The following is a 16,790-nucleotide window of genomic DNA, read 5'->3' as shown; positions in this document are numbered from 1 at the left end:
TGTGTCCTCCATTTGTTATAAAAAAAGTGTCCTCCATTTGGAAATTTTGTCCTACATTTGTCCCAGTTTATTTATTTATTTATTTATTTATTTAAAATTATTTAATTATTTATTTTTTGGCTTCGGCCCCCCAGTTGTCTAAGGGACAGCAACCCGGCCCCCGGCTCAAAAGGGTTGCCTACCCCTGTTCTATTATGATATACAAAGAGAAGAAAGATAGAAAGGCAGCTCCCTACTGTGCTAGAAGAAAGCAAGAAAACCAGGAAAGATTCAAAAGGAGAGTGAACAGGAATCGGAAGCAAAAAAGAATGGGGAAAGCAGAAATTAATGACATTGCCTCTTCTGCTGCAGTGCAAACTTTTAGACAGTATTATATACATATAGCACCTCAAGTCAAGAGAAAAAAGCTGGCTACAATTAAAAATAAAATAATTTAATAATTTAACTAAGGTAGTTTTATAGGTAGATTTGATTTATCCCCCCCATCACATTTTTACATTTTAATTGGTCATGCATATGATTTTAAATACGAATCTTCTTTTTAAAATCACATGCAGGACCAATTAAAATGTAAAAATCTGATGAGGAAGATAAATCAGATGTACACATAAAACTGCAATTTATTACCAGCCACCTGAAAATAATCTCATAAACAGGAGAACTTCCACTGCCCACCCCCCACCCCCCGATGGAAACATAAGTGAAGGCTGGGTGTCAACGCCAAACTGACTGCATCCCAGTCTGAACCTCTGGTTGAACTGATCTCATGTACCAGAATCAGGATAGAATCAAACCTTATGCCACTCTACACACTAAAGGCCACATGACTAGAAAAGAGCAATTCTGAATATATTCATTTGTTATATTTATATATTATACTGTTTAGGTTTTGAGGGGGAAATACAATTAAAATCAATCCAAGTAATATGTGGAGAAATCTTATAGTAATATGTGGAGGAATCTTATAGAAAGAAGTTGGCAGCATGAGCTTTCGTAGACTAAGTCTACAAAAGCTCATGCTGCCAACTTATTTCTTGAGTTAGTCTCAAAGGTGCTAAAAGATCTCTATACATACATTCTACAGACTAACACAACTATATATTTCCATTCTAGCAATGTTAATAGTAATGGCAATTTGAGCAGACTAAAAACACATAAACAATTTAACAAGTGAACTAACAAGTGAACAAATTAAAATAGGTAAAATTAGCTTGTGTGTGTAATTTTGGCCCCAAAACCTGCCCTAGACTTATACATGATGATGACTTACAGTCGAGTATATACGGTATCCTTCATCCCCTCTCCCCTCCCCAAATTGTAAGCAGAAGAAATTAATTGTAGCTGGGACACTATCTTTATTCTGTAATGCAATCTTAAAAGGAGACTTCCATTTGTATACAGTGCTCTCTGCCTCTCTCAGTGCACTCTGAGGGCTCTCTATTCCACTTTCTTTCTCACAGATTGAACAGCCAGGTCCTGGTAAATCAATCTTTTCCCCTTTGCAAACCAAATTCTTACTTTTCTTCCTAGGGGATGTACAAGCCAGCCAAAAGAGCCAATGTCAGGGTGGAATGGGGGTGGAACTGCACGCTGCATACCCCGACTGCATGCCACACACCCCAAAGCAGTATACACTCTGCCCGTCCGACTAGAGGGCAGGCAGCATCACAACATTTCTTCAGCACAGCATTTAGACACACTGCGCTGCCACTTCTTTTTGGCCCGGAAAAACACCGGATCGGAGCCCTGGTGTGTGATTGCCACAGCCCCAATGCTGGGTTGGATTTCTTTACCTCAGGCCACAAATATTTCTAATATATTATTTTCCTTGTCTTCCTCAAGAAAGTTAAAAATACAGATATTTAGTCACTGGTCTTCTTCTCTTGATCTTCACATTTATACAGTAGTCCTCTGATCTATCCTGCATTACCTTTTGTTTCTCTTCATTTTTAAAACACAGTTTTTAGTGCTTTTCCAGCTGCTCTAATTAAATCAGCAAGCTGTATAGTAAGTTTCTTCAGATTCTCTTGAAGGTTTATTTCTTTAGCTAAATCTGCCTGGAACTCCTGTGTTTTAAATAGCCCTTTATTTCTGAGCTCATTTCCTCTCTTTATCACACCTTATGGTTTTTATTTCACAAGATGCCATGTTATTGTCCATGTGCCTCCCACCTTTCCAATACAAGGTCACTATCATCCTCTGTATTCTGCTCCTCTTGTCAGTCTTGTTGTTGGTTTCTTATTTCTTGGCATCTGACTTTGCTTATCAGCTAATTCTCTTGCAGCTATTTTGGTTTATCTCTCTTAAAGTTAAATGATTAAGTAGGGAGGAGAGCAGAGAAATACAGAGAAATTCCATGTTGTCCAGGCTGGTGGCAATGTTTTTTCCTCTGCAGGGAAGCCGCAGCTGCCAAACCGCATGGCTTCCCTGCGGAGGAAAAAGAACCCGCAAAAAGCGGGTTCTTTTAAAGCCACAGGAGCGGCGTAACAAGTACGCTACTGACACACTGGTTACTAAGCGCCATGCAGCAATGTGCAGACACCGCATGGCGCTTACATGACAATGGCGGCGCCCGTGTATACAGGACACAGCCATTGTTACAGGGTACTAGGGTTAGGGACCATGCAGTTGCTCCACAGTCCCTTAACCCTAGTACGGCGCTAGCACGGTGCATTAGCCCCATCTGTACCACACCACAATTATGCTGCCATCTCCCAGAGTGTCAAACGACTCTCCAACATTTATATTTTTGTTGAATTATTTTTCTCCATTCAATATTTCTTACTACTGACCAAGCTTTGAAAACCTTGCTAAACAAAACCTATTTTCCTAGGTCTTAAAAATTCCAATTTCACTCACTCCAGTTTGACCCATCAGCTTAAATCAATGCAATGAAGAGCCACACAAAACAGAACAGCACCTGAGTACATCATAGCTTATTCATACATTATGTTTTTTCCCAGTTTTATCACTGCAAAAAGGTAAAATTTCCCCCTTTGACAAGTTTGTCTAGCTGTGTCCAACTGTAGGAAGCAACGCTCATCTCCGTTACTAAGTCAAAGGAGCCAACATTGTCAAAGGCGGCTCTGTGAACATGTGTCCAACATGACTGAACAGAACGCTGTTACTTTTCCACTGAAGTAGTATCTATTTATCTACTTGCACTTTTACATGCTTTCGAACTGCTAGGTTGGCAGAAGCTAGGACTAGTGATGGGAGCTCACTCCATCATGCAGCCCTTGGTCTCGAACTGCCAACCTGGCAACCTTGCTATCATCAGAGTTGCCATCTTAACTGCTGAGTCACCACTTCCCTTTTATCACTGCAGTGGTGAACTAATTACTTCACACTCACCATTTTCATTTATTGTTTCCATATGTAATTTTACTCCCTCTAGCAATCCTCAAAACACCACATTACAATACAGTGAAATTGTCTGAAAACAACAGTTACCGTTTCCTGGTGTACTTGTGAAGTTGCAGGGGGAGCCATAAGAGAACTGAAGTATTTTGCCCATTTGAAAATAAACATTTGACTATATATTACTTCCCCAAAACCTCATATTTTGCAAAAGCTTCAAAATTATAGCTGCATAGCTGGAACACTGTGTATTAGCATCACTGGCATAATTTCCTTAAACGGATAAGCAGATGGCAAAATCAGAAATTCTGTTACCATCTTGAAGGCTCTTACTGTATGCAATGATTATCATACTCAAAGGATTAGCATGGGCAACCACCCTTGGTTGAGGAGATGCATACAAGGCCTGGGAGGGCTGCATCTCCTTCTTCGTTCCTCACCACTGCACAGACCTCAAACAGGCTGTTACATCTGTTTAATGTCATACTTTCAGAAATGTTCCATAGCAACATTTTACCACTTTAAGAACTTGGTGAGGTAGGTTGAGAAATTGTGAATTCACAAAGGCAACCCAGTTAATTTCATGTGAACAGAAGGACATGAACCAGAGTTTCCACATCACAACCCAGTACCAGCATACTGTTAGTTCATGGATGCTGGGAGGCTGGGTTAAGATCAGGTGCTCCTTCACATTCCAATTCAGTGACACAACTCAGACTTTTTTAAAAAAAATATTACAGGAGTATAGATACAAGGTGAATAATAATGCCAGCTAGTGAATAGAACCAACTACTCAGAGGAGTAGTGGGTTCTCATAGTGGATCCTTCAGATACTATATAGCCATCTATTTGGAAGGCTATAGCTTTGGGTTTCCCACAGTGGTCTAGACAACTCTGATTCTACAAATATTCACAAACATTCATGCATTTTTCAGAAGAAGAATTTCATTTACCATTGCAGTAGAAAAACTTCTGTACATCTGAACACTGATTAAAAACAACTACCTTTTCCATCTTACCTGCTATGTCACTATGAAGATTTTTACACCAACTCAGAAGTGCTGATAAAACGTTGCTGGATCGTAGAGGAAGCATGCATGTGTGAAAGCCTGGCGTGCTTCCTCAACGTCAGAGAATTGTCGGTTCTTCTCTGGTGTCAGTGTCAGGAAACTTTGTGTTCAGAGGAAATTCCCTGTCACTGACATTAGAAAGGAGCCGACAATTCCCTGATGTTGAGGAAGCATGCCAGGCTTTCACACACACACGCTTCTTCAACAATCCAGCAACATTTTAACAGCACTTGTGAGTTGATGTGAAAATCTTCTATAATAATGATGTAAGTCATTTATTTCTACACCACTCATGTCATATATGGAAGAATTAAATGAATCTGAAAAGGTCACAAGGCATAAGAACAGATAGCTACTTAAACCATGATAATGTCAAGATGACTGGGTTTTTTATTTGCATTGCCACTATGTGCTGTTGACACTGCAAGACAACTGTTGTTGTTGTAGTTGTAGTTAACTCTCCTTGAGTCGTTCTTTCATGCCTGCCTTTCCCATTTTTAGTTTTTTCTTATTTCTTGATTGCAGTCGCCATTCTGATCATTGTTTGATCCAATGCATGGGAAATCTTTAACTATTTCAAAATTGCATTTACTAGAAGCATAAATCTCTTTCACCCCTATGGCGAGTATTATCTCTCATTAAACTCTGTTTGGCAACTATTACAATTTTCTAAATAAACCACAAATATTCCTATTTCATTCTTCAGTAATTAGGAGGACTGAAAGCCAATGTAGTGTAGTAAACTCTGGAGACCAGGATCTGAATCCACACTGAGCCAATGTAACCCACTGGGTGATTCTGGGAAAGTCACACTCTCTCAGCCTCAGAGGGAGGCAAAGACAAATCTTCTCTAAACAAATCTTGCTAAGAAAACCTTGTGATAGGTCGTAAATGACTTGAAGGCATACAACAATTAAGAAGACTAACATCCAGACTGTCAGGCAACCTCCAGTCTAACAAACTACAAAGCTTCAAAAAGAGCATTAGCACAACCTAATCTGACTATCAGGAGAACCCAATTGACTTAATTCCAACTAAACATAGAATTACCTGGTAAATTACAAAATTCTAAATATCAAAGCAAATGTTATAAAAACTATTTTTTTTAAAAAAATAAAGGCAAAAGTAATGTTTGCAAAATTAGAATATACTTCTTTCTATGCAAATATTGAACATTTCTACTTTGTGTGAGAACAGATTTACCTGCTGCTCTATATAGTATCTTTGGTTCAAAGAATATGCAAGGGTTTTTATCGTTTATGCATGATAGCAAAAGGCCTTTGGCTTCGATAGGACCTCTTGGAACCACAACCTGATGAGAAAAAATGAATATACAAAGCAAAAATGTATGAAGCAGCTACCATATCTGCAAACATCTTATACTTCTCTATTAAACATTAAGAACCACCATTTTTGAAGTGTCAAAACTAGATCAAAAGCATGTAACATAGCCCGCAACTCTACACTAGAATTACAGTCTGCTCTTCACATTTGCAGGGGTTAGGGTTGAAAGACCCCGTGAAAGTGGAAAAACTGTGAATATATGGGGAAGGCATACTCCTTGACTGTAGTGCAGCCAAAAAGTTTTTTTTTTCCCTTAGAGTGCACACAACTACTACAAAATGCAGGGGGATGATTCTTTGATAAATCAGGAACACCACAGAGTACTGCATTTCTTAAGTACACAAGCAATTGTGAATCTCCTCACTTTTCTCTAGCAATTAATGGGTCAGAGTAGCTTTTCAACTGAAAAATGGCTTGCTTCAGTAGCTGAGATACTTAGTGTGGCAGAAAGTTTTGCTGACAAAACCATGGCTTGGTTAACACAGAAACAGCTCCTCAAAATCACCAGCACTAAAACATCATAATACTACTATGTAACTTGAACTGTTTAAACCCATTATTTTAGGATAGTTTTTGAGTTTAATGCTCAAAGCAGTATTCTGCACCTAAGATGTACTCATATACTCTGTACTGCTTGCCCCACTACTGGAAGACATTACCTGAAAGTTTGCATTAACGGACATTAACTGAAAATTGATTTATGTCCCTGGTTTATTTTTGGAACACCATGTTTTATTATCATAATTTTTTTAGATCATGGTAAATTAGTTTTTGATACATATTATTATTTGATACATGTGTATTATAGTATCATGTACACCTGACTCCTTGATCTTTAGAGTATTACAGGGAACATTCTCTGGTAACCAACTAGTAAGAAGTTCTCAGATGACTGTGTTACACTGAGGAGTGTATATGTATGCAAAAAGGTTTGCAAAGGAATTAATCAAAGATACGATCCTCTCCTTGAAAAGAAACATTCAAGAAGAATGCTACTGAAAGGCAATCTATTAATAAATAAATAACTGTTGCTCATTCCTCTGTTCTTTCAAACTGGGGTACAACTGTTCCTTAAGCATGTACAAAGGAGCACCTTTTTATGCACCAAGGAAAATAAAAGCCTGATTCCAATTCTTAAATTTTGAGGTGAAGTCTTCAAAATTACTTGCTCTCATGTGTTTCATGTGTCATTTATTAGACAAAATCCCTGAGGTATAAAATCACAAGTACATTACAAGATCAATGCACAAGTTAATGCAAAAATCTCTTAAATTAATGAGGTTTATGAAAAAATAGCAAGGAAACAAATACTGAAGAGCACACAACAAAATCTGCAAGAAAAAAGAGGACACCAGTCTTCAAGTGCTCTGTAGGTTGTCTTTCACTTGGAGACTTATCTCCCCTTCTCTCTTATGAAAAGATAGTTACAAAAATAGTAAAGGCATACAACATGACAATAAAATCCTTAAGGTACCTTTAGTCCTGGACAGTGAGCAAAAAAAGCTTCTGGGCTCTGGGAATGATATAAAGCACCATGGCCTACACAACCCCACGGGGCTCTTATTGTCAGACTTCCACAATTAAAGAGATCTCCAGAACGGTAACGATACTTTGCTGCCTCATTAACAATCTGGAAAAAATGTATTCATAGTTAAATATGTGTGTGTATGAATACACACATATACACACAGAGACTTACAATCTGAAAAAACAATCCAAAACATAAAATATATGTTAGATTTTATATACTTATTTCTGTATATTAGGCTTTTAAGATAATTTATGTTCTATGATACATGGGTAATGTCCAACATTATGTGATAATAAAGGCAGCTGGCATAATGGATCTTTCCCATTCCTCAGAGGGTCAAGTGAACTGCAAAGCATTATATTTTAAAACTATGCAGTGGGAAGAAGGAATTGTGTGAAACTGGATAGTAGAATCTTGCACCATTCCCATGTGATTTATAATTCTGGTGTATGCATGCACACGCACACACATACTGCAGAACAGTAAGAGCCAACCTACAATGTTGAGTAGATCCCCTCAATCCTCTAGAAAGGGTTTTAGAACATACAGATTACTTTGAAGGGGAGGGAATAATGCATTATGTTGCATACCTGGGAAGTTGCTATCATTTTCTCTATTAGATGAGTGTGGCTGGACCTGTAAGGATTGATCTACTGCTGCTGAATCCTCAGAAAATAAACTGTGGAAGGTAGTGTCTTTATGCCGCTCTGGCATTTTGTTGCTTCCTTCTGGCATTGTTTTTTCTCATTGGTGTGTTTTTTTTCCTCATTCTCCCTCCGGAGGGAGCCCGCAGCAACCAAAGCAAGCGGGTTCTTTTCGGCACATAGGGAGAACGTCATCAGTGCACCATTGGCATGTTGTGACGTGTTCATGACGTAAGCATGTAATGTATGGACGGCGCCACGTAAGGATGGCACCGTCCATACATATTAGAGTTGCAGAGCGTGCGGTTGCCAGACACTCTGCAACCCTAATTTTGGCGCCAACCGGGCCATTGTTTGCACTGGTGCTGTCTATCAACTCTCATGCCTGAGTCAAAGCTTAATTATGCTGCATAACTCAGCCCCATCCCCTGCTTTACAACTTCAATTCCCAAGATGGCAGCGTAATGAAGTTATTGGCATTCTCTCCATCATTAAATCTGTAGCTCCTTGCCCCAGCCAAACAAGTAAAGCAGATTTTTTGTGTTTGTTTTCCTTTATTTTTCTTTACCTTCCTTAAGGAAGCTTCAGTCTGATTAGCCTGTACGTATTTGTTTTCTTCAGCATCTTTTTTTTCATAGGCACTGAAACAGCTGTTCAAATTCACTCACTTTGATAAAAATAAAAAATCTTTTAAACATTTACTCATTAGGACCCTCAGATTCTCTGTTTTGTGGTCATCTGAGTAGTATTTATAGGTTTGCATTCCTAAACCAAAATCTGCTAGGCAGCAGTGAGTTGATCTGATTCTATTTCTTCATTTTCCATGCTTTGTTTTTACTTTTCTTTCCAGATAGGAAAGACACGTGAGAAGTATCTGAATCCTCATCAGATGTTTTCCTTTTTTGTGACTATCTTCCATTTTTAATTCTTCTCTGACTAAATGTAAGGTGCTTTGAATGAAGGGAGAACATCCCTGATGGCTAGGCAGAAAAACTGAAATATCAGCCAGTTAAACAACACTTATAATTGTCTGTTTAAGGTCACCCATCATTCAGTTGGGGATGAGATTTTACTGGCCTTTTATACAAGACTTTTATTCATCCAATAATATAAGGCTAAACTGATCTTTGACAGGCCACTAATCAGACACATATCTCTAACTTGTCACTGTTATTCTCTGGATGGCACATAGGAGTAATCCACAAACTGCTGGGTTATTCCCACATGCCAAGCAGAAGAAGCAGGAGACCATCCAAGTTCTTTTCTGTTATTCCTGTTGACTACCTCTCCCTTTGCATCAGTTGTTAAGACACTCTAGCAGTTCTGCCACTGAACAAAAAGTGTAAACAACCTGGGTGCGAGCTCTACAAACAGAGGGAAGAACCCCACAGTGGGCCTCCTCCATATATGAAATATGGGTTAGGATACATCAATATGAAATATAATTCCTTATATGTAAAACCTTTATGAAACTTCTGTATAATTGTTCAACAGATACTTATGCTAAAGGGCTGTGTGAGATGTTTAATTCCTTACTAAATCTAAGGTGCAAAACACACTGCTAAAATAATCCAGTTTCAGACTGCTTTAACTGCCCTGTCTCAATGGTAGGGAATTTTGGGAACTGTAGTTTTGTGAGCTATTTAACCTTCTTTGTCAGAGAGCTCTGGTGCCACAATAAACTATAGTTTCCAGAATTCCCTAGTACTGAGCCAAGGCAGTTAAAAGAGGTGCCAAACTGGACTAAGTGGTGTCATCAGGACGCTACGCCCCTGACTCTGCCCCTAGGCTGGCCTCTCAGGCTGGTCTGGACAGGGCCTAACTGACAAATACCAACGAACTGGCAAGTCTCTCAAATAAAGAGATTGGGGTGAAGAAGCCACTTCTGTTTCAAGACATTTGAATCACCTTGAATCCTGAAATGCTATTGTTTATTATTTCTCTAACTTTTTTTAAAAACATGCAACAATTGAATTCAAGTACTACACTGAATATGAGAGAAAGATAGAACAAACACTGTATTAGCCTAATTCAGTATTAGACTAATTTCATCATTTTTTCACAAAGGAAACAGATTCCTAGAGGTAACAAGTGAAGCAAATGCAACCATATCTCTATTTTACCATACTTCTAATAATATTTAAATGTGAACTCGTATATTGTTGAGGTTGTACCATTTTGTCATCAAAGTGTAAATTCTTTTTGCCATGTCAGAAGAAGAAGAAGCAGCAGCAGCAACCACAACCACCAGTACATTCACACAAACACAGTTCTGCTGCTCCCAGTAAAATTCCCCATAGTTTTGACAATTCAACCCAGCACAGTTACACATTTCTTAAGTCTGTTTTTCTTCTTAATATGCTCAATCTCATCTATGAACATTTTCATTACATTACAGAAAAATAGCCTGATCAAGTTTTCTTATCTTCAGCATCCTAAAATATGCACTCACCTGATCAAAGGCAGGGAAAATGTAGTCAGCAAACTGAATTTCTGCAATAGCAGTGGCACCAGCAACAGCAACTCCAATGCCAAATCCTACAATTCCTTGTTCACATAAAGGAGTATTGAAGACTCTGTCTTTGCCTAAAAAATTATGTATTTTTAATAAACTTTTTTTTAAAAAAAATTGTATGGTGACTTTGCAAATGCTGTACAACATAAAATATAACTTTGAATACATGGTATCTGATGAAACACATGGCTCACAAGGTGGATAAGTGTTATATAAATTACTTCTAAGTTATAAATAGAGAGGGAAAGAAAAAAAATCTTTGGAAATTAAGCATTAAAGTTTAAAAGAAATATAAGAATTAAAGTCTGGAAAAAACAAGATATATACGATAGCAAATACATTAGCAAATTCAAGCTTGCTTTACTCACTTAAAACACAAAATTTATTGTGTTTTATCCAAAGTGTGTCATATTTATAGTAAGAACAGTGAAATCAAAGGAACTAAAAACACTAGATAAAATCCAAGTGATTTAAATGCATTTATCATAAATTCGGTTTTAATCCAGCTAATCATGTACATGATGGCACACAAAATTATGGTTTAATGTATTTACAAAATGTCAAGGTATGCGTATCACAAACTTACCCATATTACAGTTATAACATAGCGCTAGAAATGAAAGCCAACGTGGTGCAGTAATTTGAGCACCGGACTACAATTCTGGATAGCAGGGTTCAAATGCCTGCTTAGCAATTGAAATCTACTGAGTCATTTTGGGCAAATTAAAATTACATTCTCTCAGCCTCTGAGAAAGACAAATGCAAACCCCCTCTGAACAAATCCTGATAAGAAAACCCCATGATAGGGTAAACTTAGGGCCGCCATAAGTTATAGGTTGAACTCACACAACAACCATGCTAGAAATACGCTTTAAAAATCGGAGGAGATAAGCAGCATTCTGTAAAATTATACAGAGCTCATAATTTTAGAAAAAGAACATGAAAACTAATAATTGTTATTGATACAATTACTAAGGTTTTTTTTGTTCACAGCATTTACATGTTTACTTCAACCTTTGAACTGCAAGCCAATACCTGCCTTCAAATTTTCACATTCACCTTCAGAATTTCCTATTATGTCTCCCAACACATTATGCTAAGAAATGTGCAAGAATGAAGAGGTATACAAGTTCTCCTTTATGTTGTAATAGAAGTGTAAAACACATGTGCTCACAACACTTGCACACCCTTTTTCTCAAATTCAGGTAAGTCAATATGTCAATATCTACAGTTTAACAGATATGGGAATGTTGATTATTCCCAGAATTATTGTCATAGAGCCAAATTAAACAAATCTCTATTCTGCTTCAATAGCACACATCTACGATAAATAAAATAATAGTTTCAAGAATGAAACAGAATAGCTCATTTTTAAAAGAGCCTTCACATTATCTCTGTTTAATATAAAGAATAACCTTTTAAGCAAACTTTCATCATACATTTTGGAGGGGCAGAGGGATGATGGATCACATACTGAAAACTCACCATATTTGTCTCTCAAGCCAACAGTGCATCTGAAGACTCCACCAAAGGACACATCCTCCCCAAATATTACTGTAGGTATACAATAAGGAATGAAATAAATACTTTCCCAAATATGGGTTGTTAGCCAGTGAGAATTAGAATCATTAAAAAAATAACAATAAAAAGGAATGTCAAATTCAGTCTTACAGGTTACAAGACTCCATGCTTCTGAGGGGTTGTACAGACCTCACCTTTTAGCGCCAGATGTCAGCCACATTCAATAGTTTACAGTGGTTATTAGAAGAAAGGAACATGACATTAAATTATTTAGTCCACTTTAAAAAAAAAGAGTCTAGCTCCAGAACAATCTCTTGAAAGTGGGAGAAAAGCATCAGAATGGCAAATGAAATTTAATGTAAGAAAGTGTAAAGTGTGTAAATGTGGCCAAAACAAATCACGCACTATGATTGGAAATCATGACTGGATAATGAAAATGTGAAGTATTTTGAAAAACAATTCCATGTTGGGAAGTTTGATGCCACTATAGAAATAAATGATGCGAATCATTGGGAAATGGCCTAAAAATAAAGCTGCCACTATCGTATCAAATCATACTGCCCTTATGCAATACGGAATACACTTCTGGTCACTGCAGCTCAAAAAGCATGCTATACAACAGAAAAAAGTGTACAACAGTGTAACCAAAATGATAAAGTGTCCGGAGTAATTTCCATGAGGAAAAGCAGTAATATTCAGTATTTTTCAGCTTTAAAAAAAAGTGGCTAAGACAGAAGATAATACGTTTTTTGAACAGAAGTATGTAAAATGTGGCCTGCGGTTTGCCATGCTGTGGGGAGTTCCCACCCTAAAATTTAACATTTTTTTCCTTGGTCTGATCCAGCAGAACTCCTTTTGTGTTTGTTAGAAAGAAAACCACAACAGTAATTTTCAGGAAGAGCAACAAGAAATTATGCAGGAAAATGCTTCTCCTCTACAAGCACAAACTGCGTTATCAATGGTAAAATTCATAGAATAATAGAATAATAGAGCTGGAAGAGACCACAAGGGCCATCCAGTACAACCCCCTGCCATGCAGGAACTCTCATTCAAAGCATCCCCAACCGATGGCCATCCAGCATCTGTTTAAAGACCTCTAAAGAAGGAGACTCCACCCTGACCAACCCAGGGACATACCTACGCAAATTGCTTCACTTGCCTCCCTTGCATGTTTCAGCACCCATCTGTGGTAAAGGTAAAAAGATCAGGAATCTTCCTATTTAAGAGTCTGTAGTCGAAAGATGAGGCTTCTAAGCTAAGCATCTCCATCAATATCATAGTATAAAATTATACCTGCAGTTGGATCTCTGGATAAGGCATTATCCAAGGCACTTGTTATAGACTGGAAAAGGTTCATCTTCTGTGTCTGGCCTGTACAAAGAGAAGATATAGATAAAGCACATTGTTTAAGAAACTTAAGTATCAAATACTTTCAATACCAGCATGGACCATTTGAAAATCTGCAGGGCTTGGAACTTCAGTTATTCACAGTTTTCCATCACTGTCTATATTTCACAAAGTGTCCATAAGTTAACAGCAAAATTCACTTGCTACCTGAAAACTATGCTGGTGTAAGGCAGGGTTAGATTTTACACTCCGTAGACTTCCACCTGGCATTAGAAGGGAATCAAGAAAACAAGTTTCTCCATTTTTTTCCCTTCCCTCTACAACATCAAGTGCCACTTCCCAAATTCTTCCAAATGGTTTTGGGACTTTTTGGTACAATATAGGAATCTATATTGTACTAGTGGATCTCGATTTTCACCATTAACAGAAGGAGCCATTCATTTGTAGAGAGGAACACACCAAGTGTAGTATGGCTTTTAAACATGAAATTTCCAGTGCTTGTCCATCATCAGTATTTTCAAGCTGACCTATGTTCCAATTTAAAAGCCTTATCACACAGAGCTGGCTGGAACGGTACAAAAAGGGCCAGGAAGGGAACGAGATGAGTGAGGGATGCATTTTAAAGCACACAGAACGCTGCCACCACTGCCACCAGAAGTCCCCGTTCTGTTCCCCACCTGTTCCCCATCCGTCCCAGAGGAGGAGATTTTTGAGAACTGTTCTGAACAGTTATCAAAAATCCCCTCCTCTGGGATGGATGGGGAACAGAACAGAACAGGGACTTCCTGTATGCCGTAAAATGCGTCCCTCACTCGTTCCGTTCCCTTACCAGACCCTTTTGTACAGTGGTGCCTCGGGTTACGAAATTAATTCGTAACGCGGCCGCTTTCGTAACCCGAAAAGCCTTCGTAAGCCGAATTGCCATAGGCGCTAATGGGGAAAAGCCGCGATTCCGTGCGAAAAAGCCGAAAAAAGCACCAAAAGTTTTTTCGTAACCCGAAAAAACATTCGTAACCCGGAACAATGATTCCCTATGGGATTTTTTCGTATCCCGAAAATTTCGTAACCTGGGTATTTCGTATCCCGAGGTACCACTGTACTTTCCCAGTAGTCCTGTGTGATAAGACTTTAAAAGTTACTGTTTTCAGGTATCCCAAAACAACATGCTGAAATTTTAACAGTGAACAAAAATAATTGCTGGGAAGTTCAAATTTTCTCTTTCAGACACATAAGTACACAATTTGGCATAAACATGGAGAGCCAGCATAGTGTAGCAGTTTGAATGTTGGACTATGACTGGACATTATGGTTCGATTCCCCACTAAAGCTTAAAAACCCACTGACCTTGGGCAAGTCACACCCTCTCAGCCTCAAAAGATGACAATGGCAACCCCTCCCCCGAAGAAACTTGCCAAGAAAACCTCACGATAGGTTCACCATAAGTTGGAAATGACTTGAAGGCACACAACAACAACAACAACAACAACAACAACAACAACATTCCTAAACAAAGGCAAAGTTCCAGTAGAGGAATTAAAAAAAAATAGCAACATGACCTCTAGGGACTACTTCAATATTGGCCTCAAAAAGATATCTGTGCTGTTGTAATTAAGCTACAGACAGAAACACAGCCATCCAGCTATGATCCATCTGCCATAAAGAAATGGTAACACTCTGAAGATCTCATTTCAGACACGTAAAGGATGTAGACTTACTCTGTACACTTACTAAATTCTGGGCTGAATTCAGCATTATATTCGGTGGGAACATCACTACCAGATTAAAAACTTCCTATGAGTGGAAGCAGTCATTCACTAAACAGGAGGATTTTGTGTATCCAACTTATTATGCACAAGAGGGAGTGGCTACTTCCCCACCAGAATTAATCTGGTCTTGTGTGCTCCACAGATGCTTTGCACAGGGACAAGTACTGGGCCCAAGCCTCAGTATGACGTGCATTAAATGGGAACTCTAAATGGGTTGACAAATCAACAAGATTAAAAGTTGCTAGCACAATTTATGGATAAATTAGCGTAATCATTTTTCTGCACAAAAATATATTATACGAGTCCTTCTGTGTACATGGTTTGGGGACGTTAGTATAACCTTCTTCCCCTACTCAGGTGCAACTAAAAATGTAGAGCTGTTTGACAGTGGAATAGAAATCGACCACTCGGAGGATGGTGGATTTTCCATCTTTGAAGGTCTTTAAGCAGAAGTTATATGAGCATCTTTTAAGAGTGCTGTATTTGGGTATTGATGCATGGCAGGGGGTTGAAATAATTTGGTCCTCATGATCCCTTTCAGTTCCAAATTCCTATGATTATAAGTGCCATGTCCTCCAGAAGAACCATTATAAAAGTCCCCAAGGCTGTCTGCCTTGATTCATGTGATCATAGCCATGCTCAAAATATAAACTTATATAGTCCTGGAGTCCATATCTGGGGCAAGTACTTTTGCCTCTTCCTTGTAATTATAAATGCCAAGGAACAATATTTGCACCTAACGCTTCGGTCCTTGAGGGCTGCAAGATGAGGTGGTCAGGCATTCCAGAGGGTACAGAAAGAGAGAGAGAGAGAGAAGTAGAGGGTCCTTTGCCGATCTAGGCCGTACATCCTGGTCTAGGGCCCTTCCACATCTCATTACATTCATTCATACAATGGTCTAGGGCCCTTGGTATCTGCTGTGGTTTGGTTGCTTGACCTCCCAGGGACACCAAAATCCATGGATGTTCAAGTCCCATTAAATACAATGGATAGTAAAATGAGGATAGTAAAATGGTTTGCTTTTCAGAATTTATGTATTTTTTGAATATTTTCAAGCCATGGATGCTTGAATCTGTGGATACGGAGCACTCACTCTAATTTGCATCCACCTTTCTCCCACCCTGGGATCCAAGAGGTTAAGCAATAGAGTTATGATTCCACTTTTACAGCCATGGCAACATTCTATGGAATGCTAGGGTTTTTAGTCTTGACAGGGCACTAGAGATCTCAAAATAACCCTCTCTTAAAATGACAAATCCCAGGTTTCCACAGGATACTGCCATGACAGTTAAAGCAGAATCATAGTGCTATAATTGTGCTGTGTGAAAGCAATCACAGGCACTGCACAAATAATCCAGTTCGAGACCACTTTAACTGCTCTGGCTCAGTGTTATGGAATCCTGTGATTTGTAGTATGTTGTGGCACCAGAGTTCTCAGATAGTGAAGGTTGAATGTCTCACAAAACGACAGTTCCCAGGATTCCATAGCACTGAGCTATGGCAGTTAAAATGGTGTCAAACTGGATTACTTCTGTAGTGCAGATGCAGCCTTAGTTTTAGGATAGACAGCATTGAGCTCCAGGTACATAGTGTCAGGTAGATGCTATGAGGCATATGTGTTTCCTAAAATAAACTCCTGCTCCTGCACTGCAGAAATAATCCACTTTGACACCGCTTGAACTGCAATGGCCC

General features: G+C 38.6%; 1 protein-coding gene across 2 annotated transcripts in view; it reads right to left on the bottom strand.

Annotated features, from left to right (window-relative positions):
• The window catches only part of LOC121917489 (2-oxoisovalerate dehydrogenase subunit beta, mitochondrial), a 54,697-nt gene extending 41,271 nt beyond the window's left edge, over positions 1-13,426 (bottom strand). Inside the window, exons 1-5 of one of the 2 annotated variants that reach the window (XM_042443500.1) lie at positions 13,279-13,426; positions 11,950-12,018; positions 10,402-10,535; positions 7,249-7,404; positions 5,634-5,742 (exon numbers count right to left, since the gene is read on the bottom strand). In XM_042443500.1, coding sequence (XP_042299434.1) covers positions 5,634-5,742; positions 7,249-7,404; positions 10,402-10,535; positions 11,950-12,018; positions 13,279-13,342 — 532 coding nt within the window. In that variant the 5' untranslated portion in view covers positions 13,343-13,426. The remainder of the gene's footprint in view (positions 1-5,633; positions 5,743-7,248; positions 7,405-10,401; positions 10,536-11,949; positions 12,019-13,278) is intronic. The other variant, XM_042443499.1, reaches the window with a different exon arrangement.
• Between the last annotated feature and the right edge of the window lie 3,364 nt (positions 13,427-16,790).

The sequence above is a fragment of the Sceloporus undulatus genome, unplaced genomic scaffold (assembly GCF_019175285.1).
Source record: "Sceloporus undulatus isolate JIND9_A2432 ecotype Alabama unplaced genomic scaffold, SceUnd_v1.1 scaffold_20, whole genome shotgun sequence".
Lineage (NCBI taxonomy): Eukaryota > Metazoa > Chordata > Lepidosauria > Squamata > Phrynosomatidae > Sceloporus > Sceloporus undulatus.
This window is presented reverse-complemented; position numbering and strand designations above follow the sequence as displayed.